We start from the raw sequence: 15548 nt of genomic DNA, 5'->3' as shown, positions 1-15548 counted from the left end.
CCTACTTTGCCTTTTCGCAGCTTCTTTGAGTTCTCCTTCATTGCCCACTATGGAAAATAAATATGTTTGCTTACTGTTTTCGTCACTGGTTATGATTCTATTTTTTGCAGGGCGACAAGTCGATCTCTGGTGCAAACCCCACAAATACCCACCTAGGTTTGCTAATAATCTGACACCCATTTGCTTAGAAAAGGAAAAAAGGAGCTCTTTTTGTTTTAATTTGGTGATTATGTGTCTGATTGTGTGCAGGGGGTCAGTTGGATTCGGGACCCTCAACGCCTTAACCGGATAAAAAGCTGTTACTGTTCATCCTCGACAGGCTTCAAAAGTGGGTCTTACAGATCTTGTCGTTAGCTGTTAGTTTTTGTACCTTCTGTATAAGGAAGTTTTTGTTGTATTTTCTCTTTGTTGCAATGGTGTAATTGTTTGTAGTGGGTGCATATATGTGTCTATAAACCTCTAAGATGTGGTTTAATTATTGGAACATGATCTTTTCCATATTACCAGTTAGTAATCTGCCAGACGCGAGTTTTGTAGCTGAAAAGCTGGTTTTACAAGCCAATGAGCTCAAGTGTGCTAAACTTGGTTCTTTATGCCAATTGATCATATTTAACTTTGTGTGTGTATAATAATGTTTTGGTAGTTAACTCTGTCTAGCTGTTATAAAAAGTTGTCGAAAGAGGGCCCTGGTGCGTCGTACTTAGGCGGGGAATTGTTTGAACTGAAGAGTGGCGTGCTAGGAACGGAATCATCGAAACTAAATGCAGGGTCTAGACCAAAGTTTGGAGCTCCCGTTCTGATAGGGTTCAGACCAAAGTCCTCAGATCCAAAGAAAAAGTTATCTCCATTTCTTTCTTGATCGGTTTCCTACGCAATTAATGATCTATGTTAGACATGGCAGTTTTAAATCAGCATATTGACTAACAACCCAGCATACTAATGACCAAAACATAAAGTTCAACAGCTTCTATTGACAAGGCTGTAGAATAAAAACTTTTTGTACTACCAGTTGAGTTGCTGCCTATCAAGAGTAAAGGAAAAAATAATGCAAAAGTACATCAAGCTATAACTTTTTTAAGGAATATATGGTGGGAGCTTCTGTATACATCCCCATGTCCTTGCATGACAAGTTGTGTGTTAAATAGAGTATTCAATAAATATGGTGTAGAATTTGCATACCTTGGAAGTACTGGTTGCATTAAAGCCCCACACTGAGTCAACATCATCATTAGTGTCATAAGTTCCCCAAGGTGGTTCATCACAACTCTCATCACCAGAAAACAGAGACCCAGTGCCACCATGATCACTGCACAAAATGTATCATTTAAACATAGGTATATAGATTATACAGATTACATCAAGTGAAGGGGCCAACCAAGATAAAACATTTCAATTTAACCAAGACATAAATTGGTGTTTTAAAGGGGCTACTAAACTTAAAGCATAGAAGGGGCAACAAAAGAACAGATCAATGACTTTTCAAGAACTTAAGTAATTACCATTTGACGTGAAAATGAGGTATTGAATATGAGAATATCATTTATGCAGACATGAGCGCAGTCATCTCATGCATATGTGCTTCACCCATATGTACTTCTGGATGTCACCGTTTACAGCAATCATTAGAAATAAATAAAACATAAGCTATATACCACCAATGATGATGAGATGTGTGAATCACAAGGTAATGTGATAAGTTTGAGGTATCACGATTAAAGGACAAAGGATCTCGAGAACATATGGAATTGTAGTGCGGTAATTTGAAATGAATACTAAAACTAGACCAGCAGAGTTGCCCAAAGATAAAGTCCACGTAAGGACAAACAGATGTGAAAAAGAATGCAGGTTAGGTTCTGAGATCAGACATGATAGGTTTTCTTTTCTTTTCTCCCCCCTCTCTCTAAAGGACAAAAATTTCGTAGGAAGTAAGGGTAAAGGCTGAATCTTGAAGAAGAGAAGTCAAGTAGAGAGAAGGAGTTGAGTTGAAGCTGAAGTGATAAGGACAGGTGGCAGCATTTCTGAGTTCCTGCGGTGAGAGATGCGGTCCACCTGTCCTTATCACTTCAGCTTCAACTCAACTCCTTCTCTCTACTTGACTTCTCTTCTTCAAGATTCAGCCTTTACCCTTACTCCCTGGGAAGGCTGTGACAATACTCCCCCGATTCAAAACACCTTGCCCACAAGGTGTGGGTAGGCGTCCCGGAGGGTGTGGAACTCCTCCCAAGTCGCGTCATCGGCACTCTGGCCATCCCAACAGACCAATAGTTCGATGAGGGGCCGATTGTTTTTCGGTCGAGAGCGGCGATCGAGGATCTCAACTGGGTCCAGGCAGAGGACGCCATTGGAATCCACAGGTGGCAATTTGGGCAAAGCGGAGGACAAGGATCCCAGTTTCGGCTTCAACTGTGAGACATGGAACACGGTGGATCCGCACCTCCGGCGGCAAATCCAGCTCATAGGCGACCTTTCCGATCTTGTGGACGACACGGAAGGGGCCATAGAAGCGGGGGGAGAGCTTTAGGGCACGGCGGTACGCCACTGTTGATTGCCGGTACAGCTGTAGCCGCAGGTAAACCATCTGCCCTATATCCAATTCCCTTTCAGTCCTCCGTAGATCTGTGTATCGTTTCATCCTTTGCTGTGCATGTTTTATATTCTCTCGGAGGAGGGTGAGGATTTGCTCCCGATTCCAGAGCACTTCATCTACCGCCTCCACTAGGGTAGTACCGGGAATATAGCTCAGGAGTCTAGGCGGGGGTACGCCATAAATGGCCTCATAGGGAGTCATTTTGATCGAGGAGTGCCAAGAGGTGTTGTAGCAATACTCGGCCCAGGGTAGCCATTGGGTCCAAGTTTTAGGGTTGTCCTGTACAAAACAGCGGAGGTAGGTTTCTAGGCATTTGTTCACGATCTCGGACTGCCCATCTGTCTGCAAATGGTAGCTTGTACTGAACTTGAGGGTGGTACCCTGTAGGCGAAACAACTCTCGCCAAAAGGCGCTGGTGAAGCAAGATCTTGATCAGAAATGATCGATTGGGGCATGCCATGCAGCTTGAAAATGTTTTGGATGAATAATTGCGCCACCTTGGTCGCTGTGTAAGGGTGGGAAAGAGAGATGAAGTGACTGCCTTTGGATAGCGGTCCACCACAACCAGAATTACAGAGTGACCTTGGGAGAGAGGAAGCCCTTCCACAAAGTCCATTGTGATGTCCGTCCACACCCGAGTTGGGATAGGAAGGGGCTGTAGTAACCCCGGAGGCAAGATATTTTCATACTTGTTTTGTTGACACACATCACACTCTCTTATAAATTTTTTGATCTCCTTTCGTATTCCTTTCTAATAGAAATCTCGCTTGGCCCTTTGCAAAGTCCTATCATACCCGGAGTGCCCTGCAGTAGGGTCACTGTGGACATAGAGTAACACCTGGTTCTTGATTAGGGGTGATTTCCCAAGTAAGATCGTGTGCTGGTAGAGTAACAGCCCATCTCGGAAAGAATACCTGCGGGTATCCAATTCATTGTTCCGCCACTTTTCCAGCAGTTGGTGGAGCTCTTCATCTTCCACATATTGCTGTTTGAGATCTTCCACCCACGTAGCAGTAGGTATAGAGAGAAGGGAGAGTGAAAGCTCTTCCTCCCAACCTTCCTTTCGTGACAGGGCATCAGCCACCCTGTTTGCAGCTCCTTTTTTGTACTCCACCACAAAATCGTACCCGAGTAATTTTGTTATCCATTTTTTTTTGGAATGGGGTTCCCACCTTCTGTTCCAGCAGAAATTTTAGACTTTGTTGGTCAGTTTGAACTACAAAGGACTGTCCCAACAAGTAGGGCCTCCACTTTTGGATGGCGGTGACTAGGGCAAATAGTTCCTTCTCGTACGTGGACATGTGTAAAGCCTTGCCCTTGAGTGCCTTACTGAGAAAGGCAATTGGCCGGCCACCTTGCATAAGGACTGCCCCAATGCCTACACCACTTGCATCGCACTCTATGAGAAAGGGCTGAGCAATGTTTGGGGGTGCTAGGACCGGTGCCTGAGTAACGACAACCTTCAGAGTTTGGAATGCTTCCTGAGCCTGTTCCGTCCTAGTAGAGGAGTTCTTCTTTAGCATGGCCGTCAGTGGGGCGGCTATGGAACCGTACCCCTTAATGAATTTCCGATAGTACCCTGTCAACCCTAGAAAACCCCTCGAGGCCTTGATGGTTTTAAGGTGAGGCCAATCCACCATGGCTTTAATCTTTCCCGAGTCAGCACATACTCCTTAAGCAGAAACCACATGACCCAAATACTCCACTTCTAAACACCCGAACCAGCACTTAGTCATCTTGGCAAATAAGTGGTGCTGTCTTAAGAGATCCAAGGTTTGGGTGAGGTGCAGTAAGTGTTGTTCCATATTGGGGCTGTAGATAAGGATGTCATAAAAAAAGACCAAGATGAACTGTAAACTTAATATAAAACTAGGAAAAGAGCCTTAAGCACTTAATGCTTAGGGTTTAGTATTGATCTATATTTATAAGGATTTACAAGTATATGTGTGTCGTGTACACTGTCATTTACATAAGGTAAGAATCATTCTATTCTAGGAAGGTAGATATGGTAATATAGCCGTTGAGGTACAATAGGAAAGTTGCAAGAGAATAATGCTAGCTGTAGGTTTTATATGGAGAGAGTATCCGAGTGTGTGATTGTTGGAGAGGATTGCCTTGATTCACGGCTGATTGATCTAGGATTTGTGTGGCGGCTGCTAGGGTTTGTGTGTTGACCATTATATCCTTAACACCCCCCCGCAAACTGAGGGGAGGGACGACCGGAAGTTTGTCACGCAAGAAGCAGAAGCGATCGGCCGGGAGGCCTTTGGTGAAGATGTCGGCAAGCTGGTCAATGGTGGAGAGGTAGCGGAGCTGAATGTCTTTGTTGAGAACCTTGTCCCGGATAAAGTGGACATCAACTTCAATGTGCTTGGTGCGGGCATGAGAGACCGGATTGGAGGCAATGGCAAGGGCGCCGGAGTTATCACACCAAATTGTGGGAGGAGATGGCAAGGGAAGCTGTAGTTCTTTGAAGAGCATGCGGAGCCAATAAAGGTCAGCAGTAGTGATAGCCATGGCACGGTACTCGGCTTCGGTGCTGGATCTGGAGACGACAGTTTGTTTCTTAGCGGACCAGGAGATGAGGTTGGAACCAAAGAAGATGCCATAGCCAGTGGTGGAGCGGCGATCGTCAGGGTTGCCAGCCCAATCGGAGTCACAGAAGCCGTGGAGGGTGAAGGAGCCTTTGGTATAAAGGAGGCCAAAATCGAGGGTGCCTTTGAGGTAACGAAGAACTCTTTTAGCTGCTGTCCAGTGCACGGAGGTGGGAGCTTGCATGTGCTGGCAGAGTTGATTCACTGAATAGGCAATGTCCGGGCGCGTGAGAGTAGCATATTGGAGGGCCCCAACGAGTTGTCGATAATCAGAAGGGTTGGGAAGGGGTTCACCATCATTCTTGGACATCTTGGAACCAGAGAGGCAGGGGCTGCGGTATGGCTTGGAGTCAATCATGCCAGCACGGTGGAGAAGGTCCTGAATGTATTTGGATTGCCGGAGGTGTATGCCAGTAGAGTCCCGGGTGGTTTGAATGCCAAGGAAGTAGGAAAGAGAGCCAAGGTCCTTCATGGCAAAGTCAAGTTGGAGTTTGCCTATAACCGATTGCATGGAGGCGTTATTGTTACCTGTGATAATAATATCATCGACATACACTAAGAGAAAGATGTGAGAGCCGTTAGTGTGAAAAGTAAAAAGAGAAGGATCAGCATGAGAAGTAGAAAATCCAATTTCTAAGAGAGAAGTAGAGAGCCGGGTGAACCAAGCCCGGGGAGCTTGTTTGAGCCCATAGAGAGCTTTATGCAGCTTGCACACATAAGTAGGGAACTGAGGGTTTTGGAACCCTTGAGGCTGTTCCATAAAGACATCTTCATCAAGGTAGCCGTGAAGGAAAGCATTGGAGACATCCAGTTGTGTGATGTTCCAATCAAACTGAACGGCTAAGGCAATGAGTAACCGAATGGTGGGAGATTTTATGACTGGGCTAAAGGTGTCATGGTAGTCAATTCCAGAAAGTTGATCAAATCCTTTGGCGACGAGACGAGCTTTGTAACGGTCAATGCTGCCATCTTGTTTCTGTTTGAGCTTGTAGACCCATTTGTTGCGGACAACATGTTGGTGGGAAGGGCGGGGACAAAGAGACCAAGTGTTGTTAGAGAGGAGTGCTTGGAATTCAGCAGTCATAGCAGCAACCCATTCAGGTTGGGATGCAGCTTGACGGTATGTTGAAGGTTCGGGTGGAAGGACGACAGAGGTATAGGTGAGTAGAGGATGTTTGGTAGCATGAAATGTGGTGAAGTTAGGATAAGTTCGAGGTTTGGAGGATCCGGTTTGGGATCGGGTGATAGGACGGTTGCTAGGGGCTACTAGGTGGGTAGGGAGAGGAGGAGGGAAGATAGGGGAGGGGAGAGGTGCGGGAGTGGGGGTGGGGGAGGAGGGGAGAGGTGCTGGGGTGGGGAATGATGGTAGAGATAGAGATGTAGGGGATGCTGGGGATGGAGATGCGGAGGGAGACAGGGGAGTGGAAGTGTAGTGTGTAGGATCAGGAGGTGAAGATGTAGGTGAAGGGAGAGCAGTAGAAAGAGAAGACGGAATAGGGGAAGAGGGTGGGGGGAAAAGAGCAGCAGGTTGGAAGAAGACGGGAGTATTGGGGGCTGTAGTGATTTTACAGGACCCGTGAGAGAGAGATGGTGTTTTGGCTGGAAATTTGGTCTCATCGAAGACAACATTGCGGGAAAGGTATATTTTATGAGAGTGAGGGTCGAGACACCGGTAGCCACGTTGGTTGGCACCATAGCCGATAAATATGCAGGGCTTGCTTCTGAAGGATAGTTTATGAGCAGCATAGGGACGAAGCAGGGGATAACAGAGGCAACCAAAGGCACGGAGCAGTGTGTAGTCAGGTTCTTTATTAAATAGTTTGAAGAAAGGGGAAGTGTTGTTTGTGACTGGTGAGGGCAGACGATTGATAAGAAAAATTGAGGTAAGGAAGGAGTCTACCCAGTATTTAGAGGGTAAACCGGATTGAGCAAGGAGGGTCAAGCCGGTTTCAACTATGTGTCTATGTTTTCTCTCAGCAATACCATTTTGCTGAGAGGTGTGTGGACATGTGAGTCGGTGAAAAATGCCATTTTGGTCCAAGAATTGTTTGAAGGTGGTGGAGATATATTCTCCACCATTATCAGTTTGAAAATATTTAATAGTAGTGGAGAATAGATTTTCAACAAGTAATTTAAATTTAATAAAGCACTGAAAAACTTCACTTTTATTCATAATAGGATACAACCAAGTAAACCGGCTGTATTCATCAATAAACAAAACATAAAATTTGCATCCACTCAGTGATGGAACCGGAGAGGTCCATACATCGGAGTGGATTACTTCTAAAGGACTCGAAGAACTTCTAATGGACTCTGAAAACGGAAGTTGTTTAGACTTGCCAAGTTGACAACATTCACACACAGTGGACTGATTGACTGAACCGAGAAGAGGAAGATGCTGATGACGAAACAGATGCTGTAAAATAGAGAGAGAGGGGTGTCCCAATCGTTGATGCCAAACCATGTCAGTGGTTTTGACACCAAGGAGGGCAGTGAACCCGGATGCTTTATTCAAGGAGTGAGGGTGCAACCGGATGGGGTACAACCCATTTTCACTGGGTCCGTGGAGCAGAATTTTCCCTGTCAAATTGTCCTTCACAGTAAAATCAATATCAGTTAGAGCAAACCAGCATTTGTTGTCTTTACAGAATTTGTTAATAGAAAGTAAATTGGCAGAAGCAGCCGGGCAATGTAAAATTTGTGAGAGAAGAAGTTTAGAGGATGCAGAATTAGGGGATTGAACAATAGAAGAACCGGTGTTGTGAATAAGCAAACCTGTGCCATTACCGACGCCAACAGTTTCGGAGCCATCAAACGGTTGTGATTCTGTGAGGAGAGATGAGTCGGCTGTGATATGTGTGTTGGCACCGGAGTCGGCAAGCCATTCTTGATTAGTGAACTCTTCATTAGTCTGAGCAGTCATGGCAGCAAGTTGCATTGGTGGGTGACGGCCTTGGTAGGCGTAGTCCATGCGATGATAACAGTCTAGGGCACGGTGGCTGGTTTTGCCACAGATTTGGCAAGGAGAGTACTGACGCGGGGGCTGAGTAGCACCATTGGTGGGGTGATTGCCAAAAGAGGTATTGGGTAAGGGTGGAGTTGGATGTCTTGGGGAGTAGTGATTAGGAGGGGTTGACTGGCGGAATTGACCAGGGGGACGGGGGAAGGGTTTTGGTTTCCTGAAGTTGTTGGGGCTGGGACGAAAGTTGGGAGGAGGACTATGAAAATTGTTGGGTTGCTGGGGTGGTCGAAAGCGATTGACATGAAGGGCAAAGGATCCTGCTTCAGGGTTAAGAGTTTGCTGCTGATTTTGAAGGAGAATTTCATGGCTTAACAATTCAGATTGGAAGTCATGAAAGGTGGTTTCACGATCACGTAAAGTAAAGGCAGTAACAAAAGAGTTGTAGATAGGATTAATACCATTGATAACATAGGAGATGAGATCATCATCTTCAACGGGTTTTCCCACTGCTGAAAGTTCGTCAGACCAAGTTTTGGCTTGGCTGAGGTATTCAGTGCAAGTTTTGTTCCCCTGCTGCAAGCGTTGTAACTGGCGCTTGAGATGGGAAATTCTGGACTTTGATTGTGCTGCAAACCGTGTTGCCAAACTGCTCCAGGCAAGCTGCGATGTTTTTAAACCGTACATCGAAGGTACCAATGGAGGAGCAAGAGAGCAGATAATAAGATTCAGCAGTTGCTGATCTCTTCGCAGCCTTGAAACATAGGCTGGATTCGGAATTTCACCATTACCATCTGTATTGGTAATGAGTTTCGGGGGGCATGGATCTGATCCATCCAGTAGACCTTGGAGTTCATAACCACACAAGATTGGTTGAAATTGAGCAACCCATCCGAGATAATTAGGACCTTCTAATTTGATGCTTCCAAGTTGGGTGACATTGGGCATGAGATCTGAGGTAGGAGGAGCGGCGGCGGTAGGAGTGGCCATGGATGAGCGTTGGCTGTTGGTAGGCTCTGATACCATGTAAACTTAATATAAAACTAGGAAAAGAGCCTTAAGCACTTAATGCTTAGGGTTTAGTATTGATCTATATTTATAAGGATTTACAAGTATATGTGTGTCGTGTACACTGTCATTTACATAAGGTAAGAATCATTCTATTCTAGGAAGGTAGATATGGTAATATAGCCGTTGAGGTACAATAGGAAAGTTGCAAGAGAATAATGCTAGCTGTAGGTTTTATATGGAGAGAGTATCCGAGTGTGTGATTGTTGGAGAGGATTGCCTTGATTCACGGCTGATTGATCTAGGATTTGTGTGGCGGCTGCTAGGGTTTGTGTGTTGACCATTATATCCTTAACATGAACTTCCACAAGAAGGGCTTAAAAATGGTGTTCATAAGGCTCTGGAAGGTCGAAGAGGCATTGGTGAGCCCAAAGGGCATCACCAAAAATTCGTAGTGGCCAGAATGGGTCCTAAAGGCTGTCTTAGGAACATCCGCTTTAACTACTCTGATTTGGTGGTACCCGGACCTCAAGTCAAGTTTAGAAAAAATTTGTGCACCCCATAGTTCATCCAATAACTCATCCACCACCGGTATTGGGAACTTATCCTTGACGGTTACCTTGTTAAAAGCCCTGTAGTCCATACACATCCTCCATGTGCCATCTGCCTTCCTTACTAACAGGACTGGAAAAGAAAACGGGTTGTGGCTAGGTTGGATCACCCCTGAGTCCAGCAGCTCTTGAACTATTTTCTCTATCTCTTCCTTTTGGTAGAATGGGTACTGGTAAGGTCTCACTGAAACCGGTTGGGCCCCCTCGTGCAGTGTGATAGAATGGTCCTGAGCCCTATGGGGGGGGGTAATCCCTTGGGCTCTTGGAAAACATCTTCATAATCCTTAAGGATGGTTGCCACGGGTGCAGGGAGCAGTGGCTGATCAATACATATATGAGACTGGCTGTCTCGGGTAGAGGTGCTGCCATGTTGACCAACTAACTGCAACAGCAGTCCTCGCTGCTCATGTTTTGGCAGATTGAAGGAATCACCATCTTCCTAGCTCATGGAAGGACCCTGTTTTAGCCCTTGTAAAGTACAGTTAACCCCTTCATGGAGAAATTCCATCTTCAGTTCGGTAAAGTCCCATAGGATGGGTCCTAGGGTCCGGAGCCACTGGATGCCTAAGACTGCATCACAGCCGGCTAAGGGTAGGATGAACAGATCAGTCCTAAAGACTTGACCCTGCATGCGAACTTCCACCTCCCGGCTTCTGCACGGGCTAGCGATCTCTTGACCATTGGCAATTTTTACCATAATCCCATCGTGCCTCATAGGATTAATCCCCAGTGTAGCAGCCAAATTTGTGTCAACAAAATTGTGGGTGCTGCCACTATCAATTAGGATAATGATTCGGTTAGTCTTGATGAACCCAACAATTCTCATAGTTTTAGGACTTGGGGTTCCGGTTATTGCGTGTAATGAAATCTCAGGAAATTCTTCCAAGAAGAACTCTCCGGGGTCCTCCTCCCCCGGTGGCTCGGCAATCACTGCCTTACCGTCCTCTTTATCCACCATTTCTATAAGGAAGAGTTTAGGTACCTGGCAGACGTGGCCCCGGGTTCATTTGGAGTTGCACAAGTAGCATAGGCCTTTCCTCCTCCGTTCCTCCATTTGAGCCTGTGTGATTTTTTGCACAGGGACCAAGGCTTGACTCGAGCGGTTGCTCTCTGTTCTAGTTGGTCCCACCCCCAGTGGAGGTACTACATGAGGCTGATATGGGGCTCGCTGGTTACCCCTAGTGTTAGGGAACCCATTGCCCTTGTCCACCCCCACGGGTATGTCCACAGAAAAACCCTTTTGTGTCCGAGAGAATTGTGCTGAGCGCCACCCCATCCTGGAATTCTTTGCAAAATTCATTACACATTCCTCCTGGATCCGAGCCAGTGAATAAGCATCCACCAAGCTTTTGGGATTAAACATGTGCACAGGGAGTCGGATCTCGCCCTTCAATCCACCCAAGAAGTAGCTCAGTTTATGTTCCTCGGGTAATCGTTGAACCTTAAGAGCTAAGGTATCAAACTTAGTCTTGTAATCTTCTAGAGAGCCGTCCTGCTTCAATTTAGAGAGAGTTTCCATTGGATCATCGTACGCCCCCCTGCCGAATCGAATCTGGATGGCCCGAACAAATTCCTCCTAATTGCCGACACACTTACTAGCCTTAAGTTCTTGGAACCAGACCATAGCTCGTCCCTCCATATGGAAAGAGGAGATGAATAATCGCTGAGCATCGGGGGTGTTGTAGTAGTCAAAGAATTGCTCCGCCTGGCAACACCAAGTTTCCAGGTCCTCACCTTCGAACCTCGGAAATCCCAACTTGACTGTCTTAGGTTTGAAGCCATCGTTAGAGGTAGATCCTTCATGAGAATAGGATCCTCCGCCAGTGAAATAGTGGTTGGCATTGTCGCCCTGCCCGCCCGAGTCTTGGTGACCCCCACCGGTCCCAGCTCGGGTACTCAACAGTGACTGAAACATCTGTCGCATCTCCAGCTGTAAGTCAGTGAGCCTAGTCTCCAGCTGATCCGCCTTAGTCGTCAGACTGTGCAGATTGGCCTTAGACGCCATGTTTGCCATACTCGCCTGTAGGTGGTTCACATGTCCCCGGAGGTCTCGCAATTGTTGTGTTTCTTCCGCCATAGCTTGGGATCTTGTTTTCATAGACTAAGAACCTGGCTTTGATACCAATTTGTGACAAATTGTTTACTGTTTTGGGAAATTTACGAAAATTTGAGAAGAAAGATGAAGGAAAATTGTAGTAGGATTGGATAACAGAATCACAAACATAAACTCGGCACAATTCTAGGTTGCCAGCCTCCAAGAGAAACCTCACAATTCAATAGATAGCCATTCCTACTGATAGATGGGACTTATATACTATCCCTTACAAAACGCATAACCCTTTTCACAAAACGACACTCCTAAATTACTGACTAAAACGACAGGCTCAAAGCATTAAACGACACTTTCCCCCTTAGCCCAAAACGCACCGCATAGCTTAAACACACCGTTTCATAGTCTTCTAAAATCCCCCAGCTGGACCGCATCTCTCACCGCAGGAACTCAGAAATGCTGCCACCTGTCCTTATCACTTTAGCTTCAACTCAACTCCTTCTCTCTACTTGACTTCTCTTCTTCAAGATTCAGCCTTTACCCTTACTCCCTGGGAAGGCTGTGACAATCCCTGCTCCATCAACTCCTTCTAACGTCTACAATTCCTTTTTTCTCAAATACACAGACGAGTTCAAGGCTCTCTCCTCGGGCATTCATCTCCCTTCTCTCTCAAACAAGGTCTAAAAAATTTACCGAGAAAGCCAAAAACAATGCAAACAACAAAAACCGAAACCCAACCCAAAAATCAATTTTCTTTCCCCTCAACATTTTCGGCAGCATCAACACAAAATCCCCAAAGGAAAACAACATCCAGTCGATTCCACAAAAATCAAACTACTAAACATCTCAAACAAACAAAATCCCAATAAAAAATCAGCTCCTCCACACACGGCTGAACATCAGCCGAAGCCCCTCAAAAAGTTTGGCCATTCAGCCAATATCAAAACTAACCCAAAGAAAACTGCCCTCAATTGGTCACCAAAAAACCACAATCCCTTCCTTGCATTGAAAATCAACATCCTAGACAGATCACCACTCATTCAGCCTCAACCCAAAACAAAACCCAACTAACCCAGCCACCACCTCAACCAAACTGCTACCCACCAAGAATTCTTTCAACACAGAACCAAAATTCGACGCATTTCTATCACCTACTCAAAACGCCCACAACCCAAAATGAAATCTTGGACTAAAAAAATTCACCATCGAAACAGAAAAACTAAACTTTAAATTGAATGGGCTTGCAAGAATATGAACAAATATTAACCCCAAGGGGTTGGCTCAAGTGGTTAAGGCTTTGGTCTTGGTGGCATTTCCATTAGGTCTAAGGTTTGAATCCCCTTGGATGCAAACAATTCTTTGAGGCCAGCCTGCCAGCGAAGCCGGATTATTACCAGATTCGTGTGGAGAGGGTGCTATGCATAGATCCGAAGTTTATCCGACAAGGATGGGTGTACGAAATAGCTCTGCCTTAGGAGTTCCTCGTCATAATAATAATAATAATAAAAAAAGGAATATGAACAAATCTCTAAAAAATTTACCTTGGTTATCTTTTGCCTCTTCCTCTTCGAACAACTTCACTCTCAAACACCACAGATTTTCAGCTCTCTCTCTCTCTCAGCGTTGTGGCACTGCAGGGGAGACGACGGGGGAGGGGGCTTTGGCTTGCAAAAACAGGGGAGGGGATGACACAGGGGGGCCTTACTCTTTTTTCTGTTTTTGTTCTTTTATTTTAAGGGGAAACAAATCACAACCGACCAAAGTGATTTGTGTGAATGCACTAGCGAACATGTTTGAGAGACAAGGGAGATGAATCTCAGACCATGTCTGAGAGAGATAGAAGGGAGATGAATGCCTGAGGAGAAACTCTTGGTACAATATTTGAGAGAGATGGAATTTTTAAAAGTTAGAAAAAGATAACAGAAGAGGGACTCTGTTAAGAATATTAAAGGAATGTGTGAGAAGCACGTGATAAAGGGAGAGATGACAATTTATTAGACTGGGTTGGACCTCCAACCCAGTTTGGAGGGAAATTTTGATCCTTCTCTAAATAAATGTTATTGAAAGAAATGGTCTAGCATTTTTTTTTTTTTTTTTTAAAAAAAAAAAAACATTTATGCTACCAATAGTTGACATACATCCATTATTGATAAGAAAAATATGATACATTGTTGAGTAAAATGCATCATGAATCAACAAGGAATGAGGGAATAATAACTTCAAAAGAAACAAATACAAATCTCTATGGACAAATCAAAACGAAAAATACATCTTCGATAATGTCGAAACCATGTTTCTTGCATGAAGAGGTGCCAACCAAGTAAAATTTACTACATGAAAACTATAATATAGAAATCCTAGAAGAATACCTTTGATAATCTTTATCACGGGGTGAGGCATCTGCGCCTAAAGCCATGAATAAGTTAGAATCTGGAAATTCTCTTGGACTTTCAATAGCACTCCTCATCGCTGGACTACTAGGAGCACTTTTTGCCAAGTCATCTTCACCTTTGTTATATGCTGATCCATTTTCAACAGCCTGTTCATCCATAATCTGAGGCTTTTCCGACTTAGTATCAGCATAAGGTGAAGAAGCAGCTGTTGGCCTCTCCGCTGTGGAGGCCTTCTCATTCTTAACTGATTTAAATTTCTCTTTGGAGGTGCCATGACGTTTTGGACATCAAGGGTAAGATCCTTGACAAAAGTGAAGCCTGAAAATTGAAAATTATGCATAAGCCAACACAAATATTACATCCCCCCATTCAAGATTCTTAAGGACCGAAGTCACAGAACCACCGCATGCATCATATATAAAACCATTATCACCTCTGGTTTACAGCCACAACCATACTGCATTACATCATTGACAAATGGGCAGTACCAAAATGTGAATGATCATTGTCATTGAATAAATACTGAAATCACTATTCTCATGTACTATCAAAGACTAAAACTCCTAATCAATCCTATCCATAGCACTACCAAATCAAATTAAATCAAACACACATAGAGAAAGAGAGAGAGAGCGTTACCTGGGCAAGAACCTGCTTGTGTAAACCGGAGCCTTGGAAGAAGCCAACGGCTTCGGCCCCACTGATACGACCATTGCGGTCCAAATCGGCCCGACGGAAATACGCATCGAGGAGACCCACATTCGGCGCTGACGCCATGTGCGTGGATTCAACAGCACCGCCCGATTGCGTTCTGACTCTCGAGGATCAGAGCATGGAATTCAACTCCAATCGGGGCCCGTGCGCATCAGAAATGTTAGTCCAGCGAAGAACCCGAACAAATTAAATTATTGCTTTTGGCCTCTGTTTCTACGAAAATCGAACGATTCCGAGAAAAAAGAAAGATGGATATATGACTAGGTTCACTTGAACTAGGTTGTGACGGGACGCAGGGGCCGGGAAGGGGATGGGTTGTGCGGCTAAGAACTAGGTTCACTTGAAACAGGAACTAGGTTCACTCTGAAGCTCAGCTGATTTTGACGATTTCCTCACTTTGACGAGCTCATTACAAATTTTCAGAAGAGGGAATCCGAAAGGCTGAAGCGTGAGAGAAAATATGAGGCTGACCGGGAGGAACGAAAAAATCAACGGGAAAAAATTTCAAACTGAGCGTGGCAGGAGAGGAGACTTTAACAGAGTTGTCACATGGGTTTACCGTAGATAATGTGAAAAAAAAAAAAGGCGATAAAGCGTCTGGAGAATTGATTGCCAAACACGCCCCTAATATT

General features: G+C 45.0%; 1 protein-coding gene across 1 annotated transcript; it reads right to left on the bottom strand.

The window, feature by feature from the left end:
• Nucleotides 1–574: 574 nt before the first annotated feature.
• LOC133882379 (uncharacterized) lies at nt 575–15411 on the bottom strand. Its single transcript, XM_062321531.1, has 4 exons — nt 14842–15411; nt 14179–14520; nt 1180–1306; nt 575–867 (listed from the first exon to the last, which is right to left on the bottom strand). The coding sequence occupies exons 2-4, from the start codon at nt 14358–14360 to the stop codon at nt 661–663; spliced, it is 516 nt and encodes a 171-aa protein (XP_062177515.1). The 5' UTR covers nt 14361–14520; nt 14842–15411; the 3' UTR covers nt 575–660.
• Nucleotides 15412–15548: the final 137 nt, after the last annotated feature.

Source organism: Alnus glutinosa, chromosome 11 (genome assembly GCF_958979055.1).
Source record: "Alnus glutinosa chromosome 11, dhAlnGlut1.1, whole genome shotgun sequence".
Taxonomy (NCBI): domain Eukaryota; kingdom Viridiplantae; phylum Streptophyta; class Magnoliopsida; order Fagales; family Betulaceae; genus Alnus; species Alnus glutinosa.
Note: the sequence above shows the minus strand (reverse complement) of the source record. Positions and strands in the feature narration are given on the sequence as shown.